The sequence below is a fragment of the Anarhichas minor genome, unplaced genomic scaffold (assembly GCF_050575085.1).
Source record: "Anarhichas minor isolate MPS153535 unplaced genomic scaffold, ASM5057508v1 ptg000011l, whole genome shotgun sequence".
In the NCBI taxonomy this organism is placed as follows: domain Eukaryota; kingdom Metazoa; phylum Chordata; class Actinopteri; order Perciformes; family Anarhichadidae; genus Anarhichas; species Anarhichas minor.
The window spans coordinates 15,236,291-15,261,440 of NW_027466457.1; the positions used below are offsets into that span (position 1 = coordinate 15,236,291).

At 42.9% G+C, this 25,150-nt stretch overlaps 2 protein-coding genes across 8 annotated transcripts in view; one reads left to right on the forward strand and one right to left on the reverse strand.

Moving 5' to 3' along the window:
• cep290 (centrosomal protein 290) overlaps positions 1-3,181 on the reverse strand; it is a 41,401-nt gene extending 38,220 nt beyond the window's left edge. For 4 of the 6 annotated variants that reach the window (XM_076089624.1, XM_076089622.1, XM_076089621.1 and 1 more), the window contains exons 1-5: positions 2,373-3,181; positions 1,496-1,573; positions 1,199-1,268; positions 1,057-1,103; positions 403-537 (exon numbers count right to left, since the gene is read on the reverse strand). In XM_076089624.1, coding sequence (XP_075945739.1) covers positions 403-537; positions 1,057-1,103; positions 1,199-1,268; positions 1,496-1,573; positions 2,373-2,486 — 444 coding nt within the window. In that variant the 5' untranslated portion in view covers positions 2,487-3,181. The remainder of the gene's footprint in view (positions 1-402; positions 538-1,056; positions 1,104-1,198; positions 1,269-1,495; positions 1,574-2,372) is intronic. The other 2 variants (XM_076089623.1, XM_076089620.1) reach the window with 1 other exon arrangement.
• Positions 3,182-3,228: 47 nt separating this feature from the next.
• On the forward strand, positions 3,229-24,335 carry tmtc3 (transmembrane O-mannosyltransferase targeting cadherins 3). Of its 2 annotated transcripts, XM_076089630.1 has the most exons (15): positions 3,229-3,369; positions 4,125-4,338; positions 4,887-5,105; positions 8,907-9,006; positions 10,153-10,268; positions 11,088-11,260; positions 13,190-13,442; positions 15,903-16,051; positions 16,237-16,357; positions 16,534-16,645; positions 18,241-18,344; positions 18,840-19,009; positions 19,963-20,189; positions 21,603-22,385; positions 22,939-24,335. In XM_076089630.1, exons 2-15 carry the CDS (start codon positions 4,150-4,152, stop codon positions 23,043-23,045), a joined length of 2,823 nt encoding a protein of 940 aa, XP_075945745.1. In that variant the 5' UTR covers positions 3,229-3,369; positions 4,125-4,149; the 3' UTR covers positions 23,046-24,335. The 2 variants fall into 2 exon arrangements, with proteins under 2 accessions (XP_075945745.1, XP_075945746.1); XM_076089631.1 differs by having other exon boundaries at positions 21,603-24,335.
• Positions 24,336-25,150: the final 815 nt, after the last annotated feature.

Below are 25,150 nucleotides of genomic sequence, written 5' to 3' on the forward strand. Positions count from 1 at the left end.
CCAGAAGCACAACAGACATATGTTACAGTTGCACATGACAGTTGCCTTGCTCTAGTTTATTGTCCTGTGTATTAATCAATGGAATGTGACTTGAAGTCAAAAAATTAAAATATGCACTTGCACTACATTTAACTAAATGTTATTTTTTGTTTTTAATTATTTGTTACAACAAACTATTAATTACATGAGTATATTCATATATAACACGTGCACCATCTCTTACATGAATAAAACCAGGGGCCAAAAATAATGGTCCTAAATAGCATGAACATTCCAAAGGGACATACAGCTGATGTTACGCTACGTCAAGCTCATTACTTAGACAAATGTTTATTGAGCTAATATGTGGAGGAATCCATGGTCCTGTGCTATGTGTGGGAATTATGGGTAACGTGCTCATACCTCCTCGATGGTTTGCTTTTCCTTGCCCATTTCTTTCTTTAACTGGGTCAACTCTTTCTCCCTCTGCTCCAGCTGGGCCTCGAGCTGCCGAATCTCATCATTCAGAAAACGGGTGTCTGGCCCTTTGCCGGACTGCTGAGTCGGTTGGACCGGAAACAAGACAAACAAACACCCAAACAACCCCCACGATGAAACCTCTTAGTCTGCCATCGCCACCGCCATCTGTTCACATCACTAATACATGCATACGCTGTCCTTACCAAGTCCTAAAACAAGGATTACATTTATCTTAGCATGCTAAACTGTTGGAGTGCCAAGTCTCATTACATACAAACCTAAAAAAATGGCATAATAATCAAGTTGAACCTAGACGTAATGGGCTGTGTGCATGCAAGGAATTAGCTGTAATCTTCTTAGGCGCTGTCATTCAGTGGCCACCACAACCAATCCCTTTGTAGACAGGGTCACACTCTGTGATTGGCTAAAAGATTTGGCACAGTTGCCGGAAGTAAAACACCAGATTTCCACTTAGACACATAATGCGTTTTGTTATTTTTTGTACTGACAGTCATCAGTGATAAAAGAGAATGATTAACCGTATGAAGGTATGCAGACGTACAGACGAATACAGAGAGAGAAGCTGAGCAGCATTACCTTGAGCTCTTGTTCCAGCCTCGACACCTTGGCAAGGAGTTCATTTTCTACAGTGCAGACGACATGAGCAACAATGTAAACCCTGCTCTTTGATAGCAAAACTTTAACATATGAAACATTTGAACTTAATCTTTGCACTTACCAATTTTACCATGTTTTTCTCCAGCTTGATCAAGAAGGTCAGAGCCAAAAGCAGCTTCTCTGTCTTTGATCTAACGGGCAGAAGACAATTACGTCTGAAATGACCTAAATTGTTTTAATTGCAATATATCAAGCAGCACACGCTCACAAAATAGATCAATAAACAAAACAATAATAACAACTAAAGTTAGTAAATATAAAGTAAATTTTCTTTCTTATTGAAATACATTATACTAGTGGGGTTGTTGTTAGATGTGTGTGGGAGATATCAGAATATAGCAAAAAGAATACTGAATACCTTCAACATGGTCTGAAACAATCTGAGGACTTGAATAATCTTCTCTGGAGCTTTATCCTTCACCTCCCATTCTGTTGTCTTCATGGTTTGAAGTGAAAAACAGTAAAATGCAGTCATTTCAACTCATAATAACATTACGAAACAGCACAAAAACCTGGAGCAAAGCAGTGACAGAGGTAGAACTAAATTATATTTTTTAAAGGCATAAATATACATGGCAGCTACACACAATTAAAGCTTTTCCTTTGGACTGACTAAAGCCCAGATGACAGCACTCACTTTAGTTTTGCATTAAATTCGGGGTGGGTTATGCAGATGTAACCCTGCTATGTGAGATAGCCAGGTTAGATGTAACCCTGCTATGTGAGATAGCCAGGTTAGATGTAACCCTGCTATGCGAGATAGCCAGGTTAGATGTAACCCTGCTATGTGAGATAGCCAGGTTAGATGTAACCCTGCTATGTGAGATAGCCAGGTTAGATGTAACCCTGCTATGCGAGATAGCCAGGTTAGATGTAACCCTGCTATGTGAGATAGCCAGGTTAGATGTAACCCTGCTATGTGAGATAGCCAGGTTAACACTGACCACAGAAAGAGGGGGCAGTCAAGTCAAAGCAAAATCAATCCGTTAAGTGCATTTTGCTGACAAAGCCACAGAGCAAGGAGCTGTGATACCATGAACAATAATCTCAGATCAGCAGATCAGGAGTCTTTCTTTATGCAAGTAGTCAAGGCTCAACATCATCACTGTGACATTACTCAACTTATAACGTTCATTTGAAACCAGAGAAGCATTTGGTGGTTGGGCACCTGAACAACAGAATTGTAATCAGTATTAGAGATGTAATTCATATTGGCGTTAAGCATTGCAAATTACCAAAACAAGCATGTCGATGACCTCATCCAATTGGTTTTTTTCAAAATCAAGGAGGCTGGCTGGGTCGATCCTTGTCACTTTGTCCCACTGAAGAGCAGCAGGCATCTTGGCCATAGCGCGTTTGTAAAGATCCAAGCAGGAAATTAGCAGACGACTAGCTAATGTTAGCTAAACTAATAAGTGAAAACTAACGTTAGCTAGTTAGCTCATTGTAGTTAGGAAGCTGTGGCTAAACATTGCTATGGTCCTCAACATAAGCCTTATTGTTTCTCACTTAAATAAGTTTAGATAGTTAGTTCACTAGCGGTAGTTACATTTGTGACGATGTTAAGGGAGCGTTTTAATCTAATGTTTGTCCACAAACTGCTAACGTTACAAGAAACTCGTGTTCATGAATTAGCTAGCTAGACGTTGTGATGTATGGTAGTTAAATGCTTAAACCAAAAGTGTGTAACGTTAGTTATCTAACATCATTTAACATGTCCCTGATTGAAAATACAGGCTAACATTTCAAGTGATCCTGAGGTTTCCATGATGTGACGCTTCGGCTGCTAGGTTACCGTTGACAACACCGGCAGTGACTTGGTATGCTAACTAGCAAGTTAATTAAGCTAGTGCACAAGGAATAATAAAGCTAGTAAAAAACGATGAGTGGAGCCTTTTCAGGGATATTAACCAAACTCTACAGCTACGACGGATACAACGTTACAACACGGTATTTGTAAGTCGTACTTTAACAACTTTGTATTGTGTTTTATCGAAACGCACCGAGTCCGTCTTGGCTAATAACGTTTTTAACTTGCGCGGTCACCTCTGACACGGAAGTGATAGTTATAACCCGGAAGTGATAGTGATGACTCGTTTGGGCTAACGTTAGCTCTCCCAAGTGGAATGTCGCTATCTGAATTGTTTACTCCGCATGTGTGTTAACTGTTAATCATTCAACAGTGGCTGATACCACCTCTGCAGTCACCGGTTTCCCCTTTTTATAGACACGGTAGGTAGGACATTTAATTAAAAAAAAGACATACAACACATCTGCGTCCAACGTTATCCGTCTCAGAGACTGCTATCAACCTAGTTAGCATTAGCTAGGTGCTTTTTCGCTATATCTAATGTTATGTTTCAGCAGCCAGACTGAAATTGCAAGAGAATGGTATTTGGGGCTTTGTATTCTTATAGTGCCGTGATCGAGCGATAGCAATGTGTATTTCGTTTGTTTGACCAATGCCTGCCCTTAGATAGCTATTTAAAGAGGATAGTGACAACTTGCAAATGTTCTAGGTGGCTGTTACGGTCCATCCTCCACTGCTTGTGCTCTTTTGCAGCCAGCTGTTACTATAAAGTTACCGGTTGCTAGACTGTTTGAGTTTTCAGCATGTGGGCTAAGATCCCCATCTGTAGTTTTACTTGTCGGGTAATTTATCTGACAGATTATTCTCCACAATTTGAGACTAGAATGAAACAAAACACTATTAAACAGGGTGGCAGATTATAAGGGTGCTAAAAGTGAGGGAGTAGGACCACCACATATTTAAGCCACCATAACGGGGAGTAAGTATTGTGACAAGGATGCTACATAAGAGTAAAAAACATGGTCATTACTCGCTGTAACATACTTACTATATGAGGTTTCGTAATCTTGCCCTACCAAGTCCTATGAAAAGCTGCATTGTCAGTATGATTTAATGATTGCTTTGAAAAGAAAAGTCCAATCAATGTTTGTCAAACCTCTTTGTTTTTCCTGCACAGTGATCAATGACGGCTTTGGTCAGCCATGGCTGTCGTGTCATGGAAGGAGATTTTACTTTTGACTGGACTGGTGGTGGGGTGTTACTGGAACAGTCTGTTGTGTGGCTTTGTGTTTGATGACGTCTCAGCGATCCTCGACAACAAGGACCTACGGCCCTCGACCCCTGTCCGCAACCTGTTCCTCAATGACTTCTGGGGAACACCCATGGCTGAGGTAGATCATGGTCCATGACACACCTCTGGGGTTCATCCGTATGGGCTTACTTTTAGTTTACACTTCATTGATGAAAGCTGTGGCATGTATCAAGCATTTACATTTAGCTGAGTTTAAGGGGTGGTTTATTAGCAGTTTTATTTAGGTCACTAAAGTCCAGTTCAACTTCATTTGCAACCTCCTCCTATTAACTTGACTTTAAAATGGCTAAGAGTGGGAGCATTTTGATTGCCTCTCACAGGCTCTCAAAATGGGGACACCTAAGCCGGCAACTCGTAGGGAACGTTGATCAGTAACGGTACAAATTATTGCAACAGTGCTAACAGTGAGGGGGAACCGGAGGGTGGGTGCTACGCTTCCACGAAGATGCGTTGGTTTAAAAGAAGTATCAATATTATAGTCTTATCATTTAGTTTACAGCTCAAAAATATGTCCAGTTGATCTTAAAGGTGAATTTGTAGAATCACTCAAAAGCTCCACTAAACATCGGTCTGCCTTTTAATGTTTCTCGGTCCGTCAACTGATAAATTGTACATGTTCAACTACAGGAGAGGAGCCACAAGTCTTACCGACCCTTGACCGTACTCACCTTCCGACTGAACTACCTCTTCAGTGAGCTGGTGGCAGCTTTCTACCATCTGCTGAACGTCATTCTACACGCCGTGGTGTGTGTGCTTTTCCTGCGAGTGTGCCGATTGTTCCTGGACAAGACGTCCAGCCTGGTGGCAGCGTTGCTGTTTGCCGTGCACCCCATCCACACTGAAGCTGTAAGTATACATTCACTGGGTCCAGGCACTGTATGTATGTAATGTATGTATGTAATGTTATGGCAGAAAATGACTCAAAGCTGCCGTTCATAACTTTACCTGTTCTATTGATGTTTTTCTTCTTTCTTTCAATAATTTAAACAAAGTTAAAAGAGTATAATTCAGATACTAAAAGTACTATTTACATTTGAAATAGTTTCGTCCCCAAAAGAAGATTTAAATGATTACAACTTTTAGTGGATGTCCCCACAACGTTACATGTAAGGGGAGAATACTGTGTAACCATCCAATCCCCCCCCACCAAATACCCGTTGGTTTGAAATTAGTTTTCCAGTACAGAAAAGCACAAGTGACCCTCGATCATTGCTGTTTGTTTGAGGTATCCGTTCTTCCATTCTTTTGTGACGTTTTAAGAATAGCTTTGTTTAACACACCTGTTCATATTCCAGCTTGTAATAAGTATTGTGCACTTGACAGTAAAACTGTAACTTGTTCCTATTTAAATCTACACACATTTTGATGCTAAATTTCCAGATTGTTCTACCAATGACTGGTGATTTCTTCTATTCTTATTCAGCTGTTGTTCAAGTGGATCCTCGTCTCTTTCTGCTCTTTCAATTGTCAGTCTGGTTGAACCATTGGACAGCGTTTTGTTCTCCGTGCACAAAACAATATATTTTTTTGCAAACCCTTCATACAAAATAACATCTATTTGTAAAGAGGACTTTCAACCATCCAAAAGCAGGAAAGACAATTCCAAAAAACGAAGAGTAGTCTCAGTAAATCAAGCTTTGTGCAGGCGATCCCAAACGTTTGAGCGGCAGTGTGCATACATACGATTACAAACTGAAACGACAGTCACAATTGCTGTGTTGAACTGATCCACTGGTTTATTTTTGTTGGACGTTTGAAGAGGTTTCTTTTCTTATTTAAAATGGTCTTCTGAACTTGTATAATCACTTCTTTAAAGGGTTGCATTTCCTGTTAAAACAACCAGCGATTTAAAGTATGGAGTAATTGGTTATTAGTTATGGTTTTAAATGAATGATGTTTATTGGTTGGACTCTTCGGCTTACCTCCAGTGCAGCACGGGGTCATCAGGACACAGTTTTCTAGGAAGTAGCATATGACTTCGGCAGGAAATACCAAGCACTTATCCTTAAGCCAAAGTGAGGCTCCTCCCCCAGGTGTCCACCAAACTGGAGAGACCTGGGGTACATCCCAAGTCTCTTATTTAATTAAGAGACTTGGGATGTGGCCCAAGTTCTAAGTACATTGAATGCAGCAGTGCCATCGTCCACACAAACCTGTGCACCATTCCTCTGTTTGACTTTAACCTTGAATCTGAGCATAAATTGAGCTTAACAAAACATTCTTGGTATGTTTCAAACCAGGTAACATTGCAAAGCAATCCTCTATTCACACAGGCACACACGGATTAGGAAATAATTTGTCTGCTGCTGACAACTCTCTTATGACCTCACCACCTCAGTATTGCTCCAACATGCCCAGCAGTGTGGGCGGGGCTTCTGTGACACTGCCTCAGTGCTACCGCTTCTGAACAGGTGGCCGCATTTATTAGCTGTGTGTGTGTGTGTGTGTGTAGTGTTCTCCGCAGGATGGATACTAAAGATGTCTCATCCACAAAGAAGCCAAATTTAAAATCACAATGTTTTTATAACATAAAAAAAAAAAAAATGCGACCGTGAACAGTAGGTGAAAAAAAAGTTTATTAAATTAGTTCGTTTTTTTTAACTTTAAGATTGTCTTTGGAATTGAAAGTTGCTTGTTACAGCCGTTTATCGTGAATGTTATCGGGACCATCAAGTTTATTGAACGCCATCAGAAACCAAAAACCTTTTTCTTATTGTTAATCATTTGAACTTGATCTTGTTCTCTTCTTAAGGGCCTGTCTAAAAAAGCCTCTTCCCCAATTAGGGCGTGTAATTCACCCTATTCAACACAGCTGACCTGATGACCAGACAGGCCCGACCAGAGGAGGAAAAACAGAGCAAACATTCTGCTTGTCGGGGTGGAGTGCTACTGTTACACAGCATGGACCACTGAGCCAACCGTCCTCATGCTGTCCTCTAATCTACGCAGTCTCTCAGACTTCTTGAATGGAAACAATTTGCCTCACAAATGAGCCTTTAGAGTTAGTCCAGCAAACGTCCTTCATGTTATCGCCGTCTGGAATCTCTCTCTGAACGGATCATTTGTTTTTGAGTTGTGCTCCGAGCACTGAAGGTCCCTTCATGATAAGTGCGTACAAAGACTCCCTGTGTGCCCCCATGTCTTTCTCAGTGACTTTTTTGGTTATCTGGCTTTTTGAATGGAGACTATAGTTTGTTTTCTGAAGTATTTCCAAGAATTTTCCAACACAAATCATTTAGTGTGCTCCACAGTATATCAAGGCTCTAAAATGGCTGCGCTGGGAAAACACTCTTTGAAAAGCTGCACCCCAACACAGAAAATGACCAAACCAAAACTGTGGTTTTCCTTTTTTTATATTATGTGAGCGAATCAGAGTATTAAGTTATGAGGGCCACTGCGACAAAATTATAGCATAAAGGAGCTCTGTACTTATTTAGACAATTCAGCACTTTTTACATGTGTAAACGCAACCAGTGTATTCAAACTAAGACAGTGAATGTTTTATGGTACCCTGGGCCGTGCATTTGGCCACCTTATCAAGTGAGGTAACGCAGTAGCGTGGCTGCCTGATAAAGGAAGTGCAGGTAGGTACTTGTGCAGTGTTTCTTTTCCATTGTTTTATTCTAAGGCTACACCATTCACAGCGATGCATACCAGTTGTTGGTTTCAGCTAAGCGGGCAGCCGGTTCTGAGAACAATGCATAAGCCTCGTTTGTACATATCTCCTATCTTACTACATAGACGCATGTGTGGTTTTTGATGCGTCTATTTCCAAGAAGCCATGAGCTTTTGGTCATGGTGGAAGCGAGAATGTCATTTCTTCCACACGAGGGCAGTCATCATTTACACAAGTGACAGGTGTTGATGTCAGAGAGGCTGCTTTACGGAGACGTATATGCTCGTCGCCCGCTGAGAAGATTTACACAACTAGACCTGTTTTCACAACTGGATTCGAGGGCTTTAACATGTGGACTCTGGTTACTGCCAATTGTAGACGCGTGTAATGTTCTCAAAGAGATTAGAACAGAAAGTTATCCTCTGTCCTGAGGTGTATTGGAGGATTTATCTGTGGTGGTTGTCTCATGTGCTGCTGGGAAGCGCTGACACTTTTGACACCTGAGAGCTTGTGCCAGAATAAGGTTATTGTTCCTTTATTGTCTCCCAAGCGGGAGGAAATTAGTTCGGATGAAGCAATTTCCCTAAATCTGAGACAGACATCACGATAAACACGTGTAAAACATTGAGATAAAAACACAAAGCCCTTCACTCCGTTGAGAACCACAAACATTCTGAAAACATACAGTAGTACATAAATCACAGACGCATCTCGTTTAACATGCAAGGAAACCCATGGTGGGGGGGGGCTCCCATAATCCTCCCTGCCGTTGTAAGTAGACTGAATATTTAACCTGGACCTTGACCTTCAGGTTTCCAAACCAGCTGGTAATACCAAAATGTAAGATGGACTCTACAGTAGCTCTATTATAATAAGTAGCAGCGTGGTATTTTCAATCTATATGACTGAACATGCACCCTTTTTTGCAGACTTTAAAATAAATTCATCTGCACTTCAATACGACTTTAAATGAACAAATCAGTGTGGCTTGGCAGCAGTAATGACTCTACTATATATTGTTTTATCATCAGGTCACAGGTGTGGTCGGCAGAGCTGAACTTCTTTCTTCAATCTTTCTCCTGGCTGCTTTCCTGTCCTACACTAAATCAACAAGTGCGAACCACTCTATCGGTAAGTCTCGTGTGCTTCACCAGTCTCTCACTGAATTATGTCGCATGTACAAGATGTGCTGGGTTCCTGTCATGTAAGTTAAGACATTATTGCAAACACTGAACAGACGCAGGACACCGAAACCCCAAATTCACACATCAACTGTGACAAAAGTGATTCAGTGTGACCTGAAAGGCCGATGACAATGCTGCAGTCATCCTCATTCATTCATTCATCAGCAGTAAGAGTCAACAGTCACATGTTTGTGTCAATAAGGAGGTTTGTGGTGACAGGCAGGGTTGGGTTAGGATCAAATACCTGGCTCAGTGGAATAATGTCGGGCTTCAGAGGCTCGGGGCCACTTTGCAGCTTTGGAAATTGAAATGGAATATCCTCCGTCATTTAAAAGCAGGCCTGTTTCTTGAGGTAATGATGTTTACGCTGTTACAGAATTCATTGTTGAAGTTGTGATCCAGACGCACCTGTTTTACGGGTAATTGGTTGGTGGTTCTCCGTGCACTAGAACCTGTTGCAACCTGTTTGTGCAGGTCGTTGAGTCGGTTCGCTCCGTGTCCTCCGGGTCCTGGCAGCTCTGTGGAGCTGTGTCCCAACTCAGAGGCTGGAACGGCACAAAATGCTCTTCCTTCCTTAATCAGCCTCACGGAGACTAAAACTCACGGTCCATTCAGGAAGTTCTCATTAAGTTACAAAGTCAAATATTTCAAAGTCCACGATGTTGCCCTTAATTGGACAACATGGCGTAAATATCACTGTGGGTTTAGGGGAAGTAACGGTGTTCCCAGGATAAAGTGTGATGTTTCACTTCAACACATACGGTGTGATAATGCTAAATACATCCATATATATATAAGACTTTCATTTCCCTGTAATGATTGACAGCATCCACCCTACTGACAAGAGCAAACAGGAGTTAATGCCTGGCCTCCATTTCTTTCACCCTGGCTTTTTTCTCATTGGCCCAGAAAAGTTACTGTGGTATTTTATCAGTGATTGATGGCCAAACAAATCCAAATGCATGACTGATATTTCCTGACTGGACATATGGCTCGTCTTCAAAGAAGTCTGTACCAAGACTTTCCCCTCTTGGTGTATAAAAGGTTGTGCACAGCTGTCTGTTATTTGTGTATATTCTCTCTTCTCTTCCAGTGTGGGCCCCCATCGCTCTGACAGTGGTGCTAGTGGCGGCAGCAACACTGTGTAAGGAGCAGGGAATCACCGTCATCGGCATCTGCTGTGTCCACGAAGTGTTCATTGCACAAGGGGTAAGGCTCCGCCTCCGAAACTTGGTCACACCTGTGACATCAAAGCACGGCAGTTGCCATCTGGCTGGCCGAGGTTAAGGTTCGATTAGGTAGTATATCAGACGGATACGTACTGAACATATCGAGCAGTAAACCAACCCCAAGCAGTTTCAGGGCGCTTTTTACTCACTATGGCCTCATCTTTCACTACAACATACAAGTCCTAGCCAGCCATAGCATTGTGTTGGGACAAACTCATACGGAACTTCTGAATATATTATAAGCTAATAAAATCAGCATCTGACGATAGCCGGTGACTTCCGAGATTGCATTTCAGCCAATGCGTTCCACCTCTTTTGCTCTCCACACAGACTCGCATTCAACCAAACCCTGCTCCAAACGTGATTGGTCTAAAACACTCGGACTACAAACAGAAACCGGAACTCTTCCGATAGCAGATCTTGTCTCGTTGCCGATGAATGCAGAATCTGTTCCTACAGATTAGTCTCAGCCAAGTCATTAACTCAATGAGGAGCACCGTATGCAATCATTTGTACAGGACCTGGTTATTCTGAGCGAGAGTTTAAATGATGTAGCATTAGGGGGGTTTGGCTTGAATAGAACTCATTTAAACTGAGATTTGGTTGTTTTTTTCTGACTGAAGCATTCATCACAAATGACTCGTTCAAGAACCGTGACGACAAGTTCAGTTTGTTCCAGTTTCTGCCTTTGATAAATAGGTTTGCAGTTCAAACCGCTGGCAGGTTTTTGGGGAATGGCATTTGAAGTATGAATAAAAATGGTTGAGTTGACCCTTCCTTCCTGTTGCTATCCTCTCAGTTCACCTTGCCCATGCTGTTGGACACCCTGCGGCGAGTGTTGCAGGGTAAAGACGGCTTCCCTTACGCTGTCCTGCAAACTCTGCTGAAGCTCATCGTCCTCGTCATCAGCACCCTGCTGCTCGTCATCGTCAGGGTCCAAGTCATCCAGTCCCAGCTCCCCGTCTTCACCCGGTAAACGGCATTCTCTAATCAGCAGCAACAAAATGCTGAAGCTGCATTTCAGTCTAACAACCCTCTAAAGCTTTTTCTCCCCGACTGCATTGGCTTTTATTGAATTTACAATCAAATAAAGTTAAAGCCTACATGTCACAGTGTTTAATGCGTCAAAGAGCAAGATGTGATTATTTTATTAGGGCATTTCAATTTGTTTTTAGTGCGTTGTAGTTAAAACGCTTTGGCCAGAAGAAGTCTTCTTCTGCAGCTGCTGTGTCTCAGTGAATACAGTCGGAGTCGTGATTTGAATGTAAATGTAAATGGATTTCAGTATTATATAAACACATTATACTAGAACTACTAGGTTCTTCATTTCAGATTATGTAATAGTTTACATAATGCCTTATTTTATTTGATCAAAGTAGAGAATCTTCCCACGGCTCCTGACACCCGATGGATGTTATTTACAGGTGTGGCAGACTCAGAACAGCTGCTGCAGGCGTCTTTACACGATATCTGAGGCTGGAAATCTGTGACTTCTCCCTTAAAACACCCTAATGTACCATGCGATGATATATTATGTTGATATGTTACATTGACTCTTGCAGTGTAGTCTATTATATTGGACAACAATGATTACCAATATATAATCACATCACATTACTGGTGTCCACGGTCACTTTACCATGTCCTTTGTCTCCAAATGCTCTTGTATAGTTTCTATTTAATGTTCCTCCTATTATTTACTTATGTATCTTTCTATTCTCATTCATTTCTGTCCTCTGCTGCAACATCAGAATGTTCACATTGAGGATCAAACAATAGATGTATCTCACTTTTAATAAACCACGTGACCAGTGAGAACGCTGTGTGGGGGGGCAGATGTCAAGAGGTTCATTGGATTAAGTCTAAACTATTTTGAAATAGTCTGTACAGGGTTCCACTTTGATTGCAAAGATAAAATTCCAGACAATTAGCCGATATGTGCTAATCCCCTAGCCGTTATCCTCGGGATGTCTCCGGATTGTCTGGAAGAATTTCTGTGTTCAAGTCACAACAATGCTGCATATTTAGATTACCACCATCCCAGCTGGGATTATTTGCTAAAGAAGTGGGACCACCTGCTTTACCAGAGCAGTTCAGATACAGAGACGGGCTGGAGGGGACGGATCGACCAGTTAAGGATCTGGGGATGTCTCCTGGTTTATTGTGACTGCAGGAGAATCCGTCTCTCTTATATCAAATGCTTTCCTCGTCAGAGCCTTCACCAGATGGGTCACATATTTATATATATCATTATTTTTGCCTTGCCAGTATTGGGATCACATGCACATTCTAGACATTCTGTGAACCTTCCTTTATCAAAAATCTAACTTTCTACACATCACATTTTTCAATACGAAAATGTGATCTGTAGAAAGTTATTGCCGTTCCTTTGGCATCACTAAAGAGGAGAACTGGACTGGATTAGCCGTCGATCCAGGCTGGAGGGTTATTAAAAAGGCAAAAGAGTGAGATTTCATCTCCCAACCGGTATTGTTGGGATCACGGGGAGCTTTGGGGCGTGATGATGATGGAGTACAGAACGGTGAAATGCATCCATCTGTTGCCCTGGACGTGAACATAAATACATGACATCCACTGTAAATCACATGCAGTGTTCTTTGCCGTTCCTTCTCTTTGCTGCCCTGCTGATTTATTAGATGTGGTTATGGAAAGATGGATATGGAGATACAGATGTACAGTATGTGTATATAGGTATATCTACAAAGATATAGTGCCGCTCAAAACCAAAATCAGCAGATTTGGTTTACAGTAGAATGAATTATCTTTATCACTCTGTGCAGTCTCAGCTTACGGCCCCTCGTACACCACATAAAACATGCTCTTATCCTCTCCGGCTTTATTGGGTGGATGAACTTGTCTTCTCCGTGTCCTCTCTTGTAGATTTGATAACCCGGCAGCCGTCAGCCCCACTCCCACGAGACAGCTGACCTTCAACTACCTGCTCCCTGTGAACGCATGGCTTCTGCTCAACCCCTCTGAGCTCTGCTGTGACTGGACTATGGGCACCATTCCTCTGGTGGAGTCCCTGCTAGACCTCCGGAACCTGGCCACCCTGGTGTTCTACACGTTCCTGGGCCTGCTAGCTTACCACAGCCTGCGCTACAGACACAGCTCTGCCAGGACTGTCATCATGGTGAGAGATCCTCACGCCCAACAGTGGCACTGCGACACAAAACCAAACACACACACGGCGGGCCGCCGGGCTTACAAAACATTGGCAGAAACACTGACGAGAGTCTACCAGGTAGACACAGCTGACGGCCTCTAATTGATAAACTAATTTCTAAGCATGTAAGAGATGACGTCATAGGTGAGTTACAGCCATAGACTGCGCCTCTTTGAAATCAGACTTCCACAGAGAGGAACATATTAGTGTATGTCTGTCATAGCAGCTCGCCATCACTTAAAAGGTGCTGGAACATGATCTCCAGAGAAGAGTGGGAAGCATGAAGAAACTACAGGCTCACCAGCCACATCCACCGTTTCACAGAAACTACACATAATTATACTCCGGTCTTCCTAATCGGGTATTGAGTGAGAACATTTTAGTCGATGCTATAATTGACCGTTACATGCCAGACGCATTTTATTACTTAAGTCTGCATTTTAGTACCGTTGTTTGGTCTCATCATTGTTCTCCACAGTCTGGTGTTTATAGCCGACACCGTTCACACGGGTAAATGACATCGTGGAATCACTAACAGACAAAGTGTTTTTATGTTTAGCACACTGAGGAAAGTAATGATAAACACAGGCCGGATCTGTCCGCACAAATGAAGAGGGATAAAAAAGCAGGTCCTACTTTAGCGAGTATGCGTTGTTCCTCGTGGCACACGGAAACAAATCGGCGTCCGTTGTGCAACAGGCCCGTGGCTCTCTTACTCCGAGGTCAGTGAACTTCCTCACAGTGTTGCTCTTAGCTTCACTTTGGAGAAGGGGACCACAAATCAACGCCAAACACACTGAATTATGACTTCTGCAGTGTTGATTCTGCTTTGAAATATGTTGCATAACAATATCATACCACATCATCCTACTTAGTTGTATTGCAAGGCCGCCAGCTGTAGCTGTCAGTCTGCTGGCTGTGCACGAGCGCGACAACACATTATTTTCATTAGCAATTAATATGCTGCTTATTTCTTGATGAATCATTTAATAATGTAGTCTTTCAACAATATAAAAGGGATAGAATGTCATTTCTTGAGGCCCACGTTGGCGTCTGTGTAGTGCTCGTTTCTTTTTCGGTCCAGTACCTGTTTTCTAAACTTCAGCTCTACACACACACACACATAAGTTTAAATGCTTTAAAATAATCATCTTGGTTTTGTCAGACACTGTTGATGTTCGTAGTATATATGTGATCATTTCTAGCAGTATTTATCTAGCAGAAGATTAGCAACAATGAATGTCCTTTTCTGTATGTTAATTATGCTCGACCTAATGCACAAGTACATATTGTAATTATGGTAAATGAAAAATACTGAAATCATTGTCATTCAAAAAGCAACAAAACAAAGACTAAAAGCATGTGCCATCATTACGAGCTTTCACAAATGAGATAAAGTCTCTACTCTGCATCTTAATCACACGCAGTAGGATTAAGAATAAAAAGAATAAACTTCATTTAATGGTCATAAATACATACATGAAATCTGACCACTGCCCTAAGCATTTAGGAGCAGTGGGCTGCTGTGAAGCGCAAGTATGGGTTCAGTGTCTCGTTCAAAGGGCAGAAAATAAAGAAGTTAAAGCTCCGGTGGGTCACCGAGTTGATTCCTGTGGGGACATTAGTCTTGTGCTCCTGAGCGTTCCCATCTGTTGAGCAGCATTAAGCAGCCATCGGGGCACCAACTCTGTCTTATTGTTAATTTATATATTAAGTATATATTATAAGTAATATGAACACAGGTCATTATTTTCAGCTCTCACCACATCCCCTGCCAGTATCCCATATATCAACCATGTAACTCCCACAACAAGACACAATGTAATATCCAGATCACTGCATGAAACATGGATTGTTGTTTCTTTTGATTGCACTGATGCTATTTATAGAAACGGACCGGCCTCCAGCCTGTGCAGGAGGATGAACAACCTCCAGAATCAGATCTCTTGTTGGCACACACGCTGAGACGGATAGATTATACCCCGATCATATCTGATTTAACAACAGAAACATCAGTTGCTTTTGCATGTAGGTGTATTTTAGAGGCTGGATCTTATGCTTATTGTCATTATTGTTTAATGTAATAAATGAATCCTTTTGTCTAAATATGTTTTAAAATGCTTATGGTTTCCCAGAGCCCAAGGAAACATCTTAATTATAACAAAATCATAAAAGTCCAAAAACCCAGCTCCAGTCGTCTCATTTGAGAAGCTGGGAGCCGAGCGTTTTTGTTAGAAAATATAGAAAATAGTCAATTAATATGTGTATCAACCAATCCATTATTTGACTTATTGTTTGAGCCACAGTGGAATCATTTTATAGTCTGCATGTTTGATTGAGCAACACCTGTGAACTTTACTATGTAGTTCCAGGTGCATTGACATAAGGCGGCTGGTATGGACTGAAGTCATTGTCTCTCTCCTTCAGGCCCTGTCTCTGATCGTCCTGCCTTTTATTCCTGCGTCTAACCTCTTCTTCCCGGTGGGCTTCGTCGTGGCGGAGAGGGTCCTCTATGTGCCCAGTATGGGCTTCTGTGTTCTCGTCGCACACGGATTCAAGATCGTCTCGCATAAAGGGTGAGTGCTCGTCCTAAATGACGTTACTGTACTGTAGAACTATAACCTGTGGAAAACCAAAACAAGGTGCAGCCCTTATTACGTTTATAGAAAGTCATAGCTATTGATTTAAAGAACACAGTGCATCCGTGTACTGAAATGTTAGCAATTTGAAGTCTTGAAACTCTGCACGTTTCTCTTTGCAGACCCTTGAAGAAGATTTCCTGGTTGATCATTGGGGTGCTGTTAACGACGCATGCAGTGAAGACTTTCAAGAGGAATTGGGACTGGGAGTCAGAATACTCTCTGTTCACCTCTGCGCTGAAGGTAAGCTAGAAAGACAACTGACTGTTTTCCATACTAGAACAAATCTTTGATTCACCTTGTGATCAAGAGGCCTGATCAAACAGTCTAACAGAGAAGTGTTAGGATAGTGATGGATCAGTCTTTCACAAAACAAAACAAGCTTATTGTCATGTTTCTTAAATTGTCTGCCGATTCAGGTCAACAAGAACAATGCTAAGTTGTGGAATAATGTTGGCCATGCTCTGGAGAACCAAAACAACTATGCAAAGGCGCTGCAGTATTTTCTCCAGGCCACTCGCGTTCAGCCAGGTAAGAAACGGAGATCAGGCATTTGTAATTAATTTCGACATTCAGGAATGAAGTGATCATAAAATGCACTGAAGAACAATCTGCTGGGGCTTGTGGGAGGTATGTTTGGTTTCCAGTGGGATACACACTGTGCTCATAATGTTGGTAATTTATCACCTGTGTCACACGATCATATTTTTACTATCTCTTGATAAGATGTGCTTCCAGTTCTTCGTAAGATACATGCAGAGCAGCTGATCGTACAAGGGCTCGATCAAATAACAGAAGCAGCTCCAATGCAGGAGCTACTATTGGCTGCTGCATCAGTCAAACACTTAAGTTATGCAACGTGGTAAAGGAAATACACGCTGTACTATCACCTCAAAGTTGCAGTATTTTAGTTTCCCCCCTCTGTTAGTTAAGGCTCCCTTGTGAATCTTACTCTATAATGTGACTCTTGAATCAGGCTAACAAAGGCTTTTGTTTACTTATTCATGTTCATAGTATCACTACTAGCTTCTGTGTTGCAGCCTATACCGACACCAGAAAGGTATCGCGATGCCGTACAGCTAAAAAGCAGTACTAAACCTCATTTTAGTAGTACCGGTACTTTAAAAGTGTTTCTATAAAAGCTGATCCCACGGGAGCGAGCCGTTTTAACTTTGCTGCTGGTGGGAGCAAGCGGTCAAAGCTAAACTGCGGATCCTGTGATTTAGCCAACGCTAAGCAGAAGGATGCAGTTAACAAATACAGTTGAAAAGCAGGTCACGAACCGCTCGCCCAGCTGCACAGTCTCGCTCTGAGCTGCTGTCGGTACCGCCATATTTTCTTAATCTATCCAATCTCCTGTAATTGGGAAACTGAAAAGGGCAGGTACTTAAAAACATACTTGGCAGCTGATTGGAAGAACCATCTGTCCATCAAACTCTTGCCGACACGAGTCGGGGGAAGAAATAAAACCTCTTTTCCATCGAGAAAAGCCTTCAGTGCTGTTCTTTGCTGCTCTTCAATGAATAAATACATTCCAGTTCTGATAGTTAGGAGACAACCTCTGGTTCTGCAGAGTGCACTTGTTGTTTGAGGTTTGTGACGTGGTGTTGTTGTAGTATCGAGATATTTAACAGCGGGTTTATTGTTTGATGAATCCATGACTACATGCACCTCACAGAACTATACTAAACAGTTACAGTAAGTTAAGCTTCCACAGCGGCTCAGTTTGTCTTCGTAGCTTTGTTTGCAGGAAGCCCGTCGTCAGCTGAGACATCAACACTTTTGCCGGTTCACCACCCAAGAGTGTTTCCCCGAGATAAATGGTGTAAACACATTAACTCGATGAGGATTTCCTGCTATGCTAATCATCCAGCATCAGTTCTGCTTGTCCTGACTCCTGACTGACCCTACTGGTTTCCAGAAGGATTTATTTAGCTTAAGTAGCTTTTTTTGGTCATTATGTACAAACTTAACATTAGTTTAGCTTATGTGTGGAATGTTAAAGCCAAGCGGGAGAAACACACAGGGTCGGGGGAGGATTAAATGGATTTAAGAAGAACACAGACGAGTGTATGTTTCAGCCTGTAATTGATTTCTTCCTTCTATACGATACAATGTTTCCACAGATGACATTGGAGCTCACATGAATGTTGGAAGAACCTACAAGAACTTGAACAAGTCCAGAGAGGCAGAAGATGCATACTTGGTTGCCAAGTCCCTGATGCCACAGGTATCCCATCAGGTCACATGCAGTGCACGAGTGTTTGGAGCCACTAAGCCACACCTCCTGGATCCTCTCCATTCACAGACTAAAGGCTTTTGAGCAAAACACATATCCAGTATTAAACTATATATATGATGCAGCCAACATCGATTATGCTTTCGCTTGTACAATTTGCAACATGTGTGATGTAACTTCATGATATGCTGGTGTGTCTTTCTCTAGAAGAAACAGAAATTATTATTATTTTAATCCAACAAGCAGCTCCCTCCTGGTTTGTGTCACCCAACGGACTACGTTTAGTTTAGAGTTAACAGTTCTTATTTTTCAACTATTCATTTCAACACCTCCAACGAAACCGCCTCTAGAACGGGAGCAGTGATACTCACTTACAGTCTCCAGTACAATCTACAAACACGGCTCATTAAAACGTGTTTATTTCGTAACACTAGGATTAGACAGATTATCATCACGTCAATGACTTCTCTGTTGGTCGCTCGTCAGGTTATCCCTGGGAAGAAGTATGCGACGCGCGTGGCCCCGAACCATCTCAACGTCTACATTAATCTGGCCAACCTGATCCGGGCCAACGAGTCGAGGCTGGAGGAGGCTGACCAGCTCTACCGACAAGCAATCAGCATGAGACCCGACTTCAAACAAGCCTACATCAGCAGGCAAGATTCTTAACTCTGCACCCGTACGATATCAATCTCTGAGCATGACTTATCAACCTTTATTCTCTCCACGCATAAACAGGCGAACACCATCCACAAATGTGACGCATGTACTTCTGTGGAGCGGGACAGATGTATTGCTGTTGCCTTTCATCTTTCCACTAAAGTGAACATGCACTGCTACTCAGACTCGCCCTTTCTCGTCTGTTTGGTTTGACCTCACCCACTGTACCAACAGCCGGCATGAACATTTCATTGATAGCCGTTTGTGGTAGCTGCACTCTAAATCCGGGAAGGTGTAAGGTGCAGTTGGATTTGTTTCTTCAAGTTCTCCTTGAGTGATCTTTGTTTGATTAACTCCAGGAGTGAAGGTGCAGCTGTTGCAGTGCTCGTCACAACTTAAAGTCAGCTACAGTTCAGCATTAATATCATTTCGGCTTCTTGTGTACAGTTTTATTAGCAAGCGGTCCCGCTCTCTGGAATAAGATCTAAATTCCAACAATAACCAAAAGACATACAGCTCCACCTGCAATTCACCAGCAGTGATTTATTTGTATCCATAGCAATCCACATGATCTCTTTAGTAAATTCTTTCCAGTTTGGAGGGAAAGAGTTCCAAAATACCAACCGATTAGTTCACAAACCTGGAAATAGCGCACACATTCTTGGATTTGAATTTAATACCCTCTTCAGATCCCATCTGCCCTTTCTTCTCTGAAAGTGTCTGAAATGCTTCAGTGTCTCTAGATTCTCCTCTCTAGTCCTCACCTGCAAACAAGCGTGGAGAAAAGAAGCTGCTTTGCACTACTTGTCTGACAAGACCAATTATGTATTAATAGGGGTTAATTATATTCATTATAACTATGTTAGATTACATATTAAATTGGGTTCTTTGTAAATGTGACAGGTTTTAATGTAATGTAATTACCCCTCTTGAATTTGATTTGTTTCAGAGGGGAGCTGCTTCTGAAGATGAACAAGCTCACAGAAGCCCGCGACGCCTACCTCCGAGCCCTGGAGCTGGACCGCACCAACGCTGACCTGTGGTACAACCTGGCCATCGTCAACATCGAGATGAAGGACCCGTCGGAGGCCCTGAAGAACTTCAACCACGCCCTGGAGCTCAACCCACGCCACAAGCTGGCCCTCTTCAACTCGGCCCTCCTCATGCAGGAATCTGGTGAGTGAGGTCTGCCAGGTTCACAGTGAAGAAGTGAACAGGTTAGATAGAAGCCAGTCTCCGGCTGGAGTAACAGTAGGACTCCATTAAAGGGACGCACACGGCCTGCTTCACACCAACTGGTGTGAACAAAGGGAATAACCTGACATTCCCTTTAGGGTGTAACCAGGTTCTGAAAAGCTGGCACTTATATTGCAATAAACACTGAGTTCATGGCCAAGTTTCTGTCAGGTGCACTCTTTACTAATAGCACATTCCTGAAAAATACACTGTATATATAATTATGAAGAGCACTTTGTTGAGGCAATCGCAATCTACGTACTCTTATGCAGGGTGGTTCAAACTAAATCTACAAAGAGGTGAGTCATTAAGACAGCAATACTTCACGTTGACCGAGCGTGTTTTCCTGAACGCTCACCTCGGCGTGACTGTGACCATGTCAGCACAGGTTTGACGCTTTTTCATTGCAACTCCATCAGTCAAGGGGTTTCTAACACTTTGGTTGTACCACCATTCAAAAAACCGACTCATTACCGATGATTCATAAAGATTAATTTTCAAATAGTATGACGCAACATGCTCCATGTTTGCCAAACGCATACAGCTTCCTCCATTCTTCAAATATTCTCTTCAGTTGCAGTTTTTTTGTTTCGTTTTTCATGAATCCTGAGATGACAGATTATTCTTCTATAACGTAACCTAAACATCATATACATGCGATACAGCATTCTCCAGTAGCTTTATGTGTGTAGTCCATTGTTAATACCTCACTTTCCCTCAGATTAAAGTTCAACACAGGGTCACTGGACCATGAACTGCTGCAGGACACTACACGCGCTCCCACAAATGAGTTGTTGTCTGAGCTGGGTTGTGCGTGTCCTCATCTGTTTCTTAGCTTTTGATTTCCAGCAGGGAATACAGGTGTTGAGGTGGGCAGAGCACTAAAGATGCCACATATTTTCTTCTCATTCCTCACATTCCTACTTCCACTTCCACATGTGTTCACTTATCTCAATCGCATGAAGTTGGCCTGCTTTTGGGAAGCTTAAATTTCTCAACAACAGGCGGGACAGATACATGCATCGATAGAAAACACCTAAACCTCAACTCTAGGTCTTTGAATTCAGCCGCAGAGCTGCTATTTAACAGACACCGTGAGATGCAGCTGTGTGTGTAACGTGTGTAACAGTATTTTATTTATTTCATTGTATCTTTTATCAAAAAAATCACACTTCTTAATCCCCGTTTTGAATTTATTTTTATTTGTCGTCAGAGCTCAAACTTTGACCTTAATTCTAACAGTTGAGTCATAACAAATAACCATAATCCAGACTTTAAATACCTGTAATTCAATATTAGAGGTGGAATATACAAATAAATGACTTTATATTATGTCTTTGCTTTCTGTGGCAGGTGAGCCAAAGTTCTGGCCTGAGGCCAACCGTCGCTTCTTGACCTACGTGGAGGAGGAGCCCGAAGACGCCAACGGCTACTTCAACCTCGGCATGCTGGCCATGGACGCCAACGAGAACGCGGCGGCTGAGCGGTGGATGCGTAAAGCCATCGGTCTGCAGGCGGGCTTCCGCAGCGCCCTGTTCAACCTGGCGCTGCTCTACTCCCAGTCCAAACGCGAGATCGATGCGCTGCCGGCGCTGGACGAGCTGCTGCGTCACCACCCGGAGCACATCAAGGGCCTGATCCTGAAGGGGGACATCCTCATGAACCACAAGAAGGACACGCGCGGCGCCAAAGCCTGCTTCGAGCGCATTGTGCGCATGGACCCCACCAACGTGCAAGGCAAGCACAACTTGTGCGTGGTCTACTTTGAGGAGCGCGACCTGCCGCGCGCCGCGCACTGCCTGGAGGAAACGCTGGCCATGGCGCCGCACGAGGAGTACGTGCGTCGCCACTTGAGTATTGTGCGAAGCAAAATGGCCGCCATGAGCGCGGCAGGGCAACCGCTTACTTCAGGAGGGGGAGCCGCCATATCGGCTGAGGAGGAAAAGCCGGAGAGAGTCGAGGAGGGGCCGGAGGAGGCAGCGGAGGTCGAGGAGGAAGGGAGGGGTGCTGATGCTGTGGGAAAGGGGAATGGGGAGGAGAAGAATGTGCGGAAATCCTCTGCAGAAAGCCTCGGAGGCGTGGGCGTGGACCAATCGGAGTCTTTGGACAGTAGCCAGTCTGACGAGCGGACTACGGGTAAGTCCACTGAAGAGATTAAAGATATAGAGAGAAAAAGGGCCGCCGCCTTGAAGAGACTAGAGGAGATTGAGCGCATATTAAGTGGTGATTGACATTGTGGTAATTTACAGCTGGACTACTTTTATAGAGCCCTTTAATGCTCCAGGATAAGACTGCATTCTCCCCTTCGAAATGTGTACTCAAAATCTATTTCAGTCATTTCGTTCTTTTGATTTATTCACTTGTTTGCAGGCTGCTCGGCGTGGCCCCGTTGATTTAACACTAATCATGTAAAGAAGGGAAAATGCTGATCTGCACACGAAAACCCATGTAACAATAAGCACAAAGCCAATTTGGGATTATCTATTTAAAGCTTACGGCCGTTGTAGATGCCAGTGTGTGTGTGGGATTCCCCATGTCGTAGATCTGCAATACAAATGTTTGCTTGTCTATGTGTAGTCATTGTTTATCACTGGATTTTCTTTTCTTTTTTTTCACTCCTGTGTGTTATTGTTTTTAAAAACAGATCGATTGTATCAGGGACAATTAAAGGAAATTACATGTTCCTCAGATTTCCTCAAGGCAGGAGGATATCTGCATCGTCCGGGCCTCAAAATAACCCTCCACACTACATCAGCGCCGGGCTTCTGTTCCGTTGCTTCTTCTAATCTTTATTGATCTCACTCGCCGTTTCCTGCCACTCCATCATCAGCCTCTGTGCTCACAGATGCCTTCACCTCAAAATTTCATTGGGAGCCCATCTAAAGACGATTACACCCCCCCCCACCCCCACCCCCCCCACGGCTGTCCCCCATCCCTTCAGACACATTGAAACATGAATCTTTTTTCCCTGCTTGTGTTGGTAAAATAGCCCATACACACATCGCTCCTGTGACGCACGATCATCTTCATCATCTGTTCCTCATTTTAATGTTCCTTCCACTTTACGGGGGGGGGCTTTTCATAGCACATTTGCAGAAAACAGATCTCCACATTCGTCCGGCTCCACGGCGATGATGTTGTTTTAGCTTACTGGCACGAAAATAACACTGCGATGTCTTCAAGTGTTTGTAGTAGCCTTTGTGTTCACTTTCTTCAGCATTGACACTCGTGATCCCTCCGAATCAAAAACACTCTGCGTCTCTCTGTGGAGGTCTGAGACTGCACACAAATTAAAAACTTTGGAATCAGACATGCTCAAATCTCTCCCGTTCTTTCCTCTAAACCATAAAATCCCATAACAATCCTCTGCTCTGATTTAGAGCACATGAAAAGGCCAATAGCTCAGTATCAAAAAAGTGCTTTTCTGGCTGCACAAGTAGTTTACAGCGTACAAGCCCCCGATAGTCATGAGCTCAAGTCGTGGCCGGACATGTGATTGTATGTGATTGTATGGAATTGTAGCTGTGAGGCAGGTCAACTATTCTTCCTCGGGGGGATAACGTTAATGTCGTCACCACCCTGTTTCGTTACTTCACAGCGCAATAAAACTATGTTCCGCTCAGTGGAACGACGGGAGAGAAGACGGATTACTGGGCGTCAGCAGCCCTGTGGTGGTAACGAGGAGCCTTGCTATGCATCCACCTTTTTCAGCCCTGAAATTCTATGTACATATATCTACCGCGTACTTGTATCCAGTGTTATTTATTATCTTTATATGCACTGCAAATGCTGTAGATGTTGTTTACCACTCCCAGTATGCTTTGAATTCACGGTGCGTTATTTTGTCTCTATTATCAATTATGTGTGCTGTCACTTGTAAGCCATGTCAGATGCTTTTTCACGTTTAACCAACAGAGCCATGTCAGTGTTAAACATGTACGACATATTCAATTAACTGTCGTAGGTACATCTTTGAATGAGGGAACATCCTGTTGTCCACCTCATTCTGCTGAGTGGCTGATTTTTGTACAATTTGAGATGGTGGTGGGGGTCTAGGTTATTAAATAAAGTGAGAGGACAACTCAATGCTTTTGTTCTACTTTGTCTGTTTGCCACGTGTTGATCTGCTGCAGAATTATTTGGTAATGGACATGCTTCATTTGGGGATGCACCTATCAGATTTTTGTAGACCCGAGTCCTGGACTGAACCGATCCCGGAGTTTAACTAATACACACCGCACGCCTCACTGTGTGGAAGCGACTGGGATCATTCGTTCATGTGTAAAACATCAGGCTTCACCTAAAAATAGCTTTCCTAACTTTGTAAAACTAAATGTAACAATCACATCTACTGAACTGTTCTTTATTCAAATGATGGTGTTCGATACCCTACCCAGCTATTCCAGGCAGTACGGATATCCGGATCGGTGCGTGTACTCATTTCATGCCATCCCTCGCTGAATGTCGAGCCCGGTGCCAATCCAATTTGAAATCCCAAATTGAGTTCCAAATTGAAATCCAATGTACCAAAAGCTTGTTGTTAGTCTCTCTGACCAATTACATTTCCGATGTAATGTAATTTACAAATACACGACATCTAATGCAGCTATCGGTCCCTTGACTTGATCTGACTTCCTGCACTGATGCGGTGTCTTTGAGGAAATGTACAGTAATGAAAGGGCTTTGTTTCCAGCAGTGGCTTTACTATGCTGCATTTAGAGACGGAGGAAAGTATTGCTGAATTATTAAAACAAAAACATTCTTATTACCTCTAGCAGTATCCAGCTATCTACTTCCACTCCAGTACAATGAAGGAGTTCAGTGTGTGGTGCACGAAACAATCTTAACAGCAACAAATCAGTACCTCCATCACTCTGGATCATCCACACAACAGACAATGA

What these genes read in the sequence shown, in the direction of transcription:
- tmtc3 (XM_076089630.1), top strand. Translation starts at nt 4,150, where the DNA reads ATGGCTGTCGTGTCATGGAAGGAGATTTTACTTTTGACTGGACTGGTG. An exon ending in TGTTCACCTCTGCGCTGAAG is followed by an intron (nt 16,358 to 16,533) that starts GTAAGCTAGAAA and finishes CTGCCGATTCAG; the next exon opens with GTCAACAAGAACAATGCTAA. An exon ending in GTCTGACGAGCGGACTACGG is followed by an intron (nt 22,386 to 22,938) that starts GTAAGTCCACTG and finishes CATGTTCCTCAG; the next exon opens with ATTTCCTCAAGGCAGGAGGA.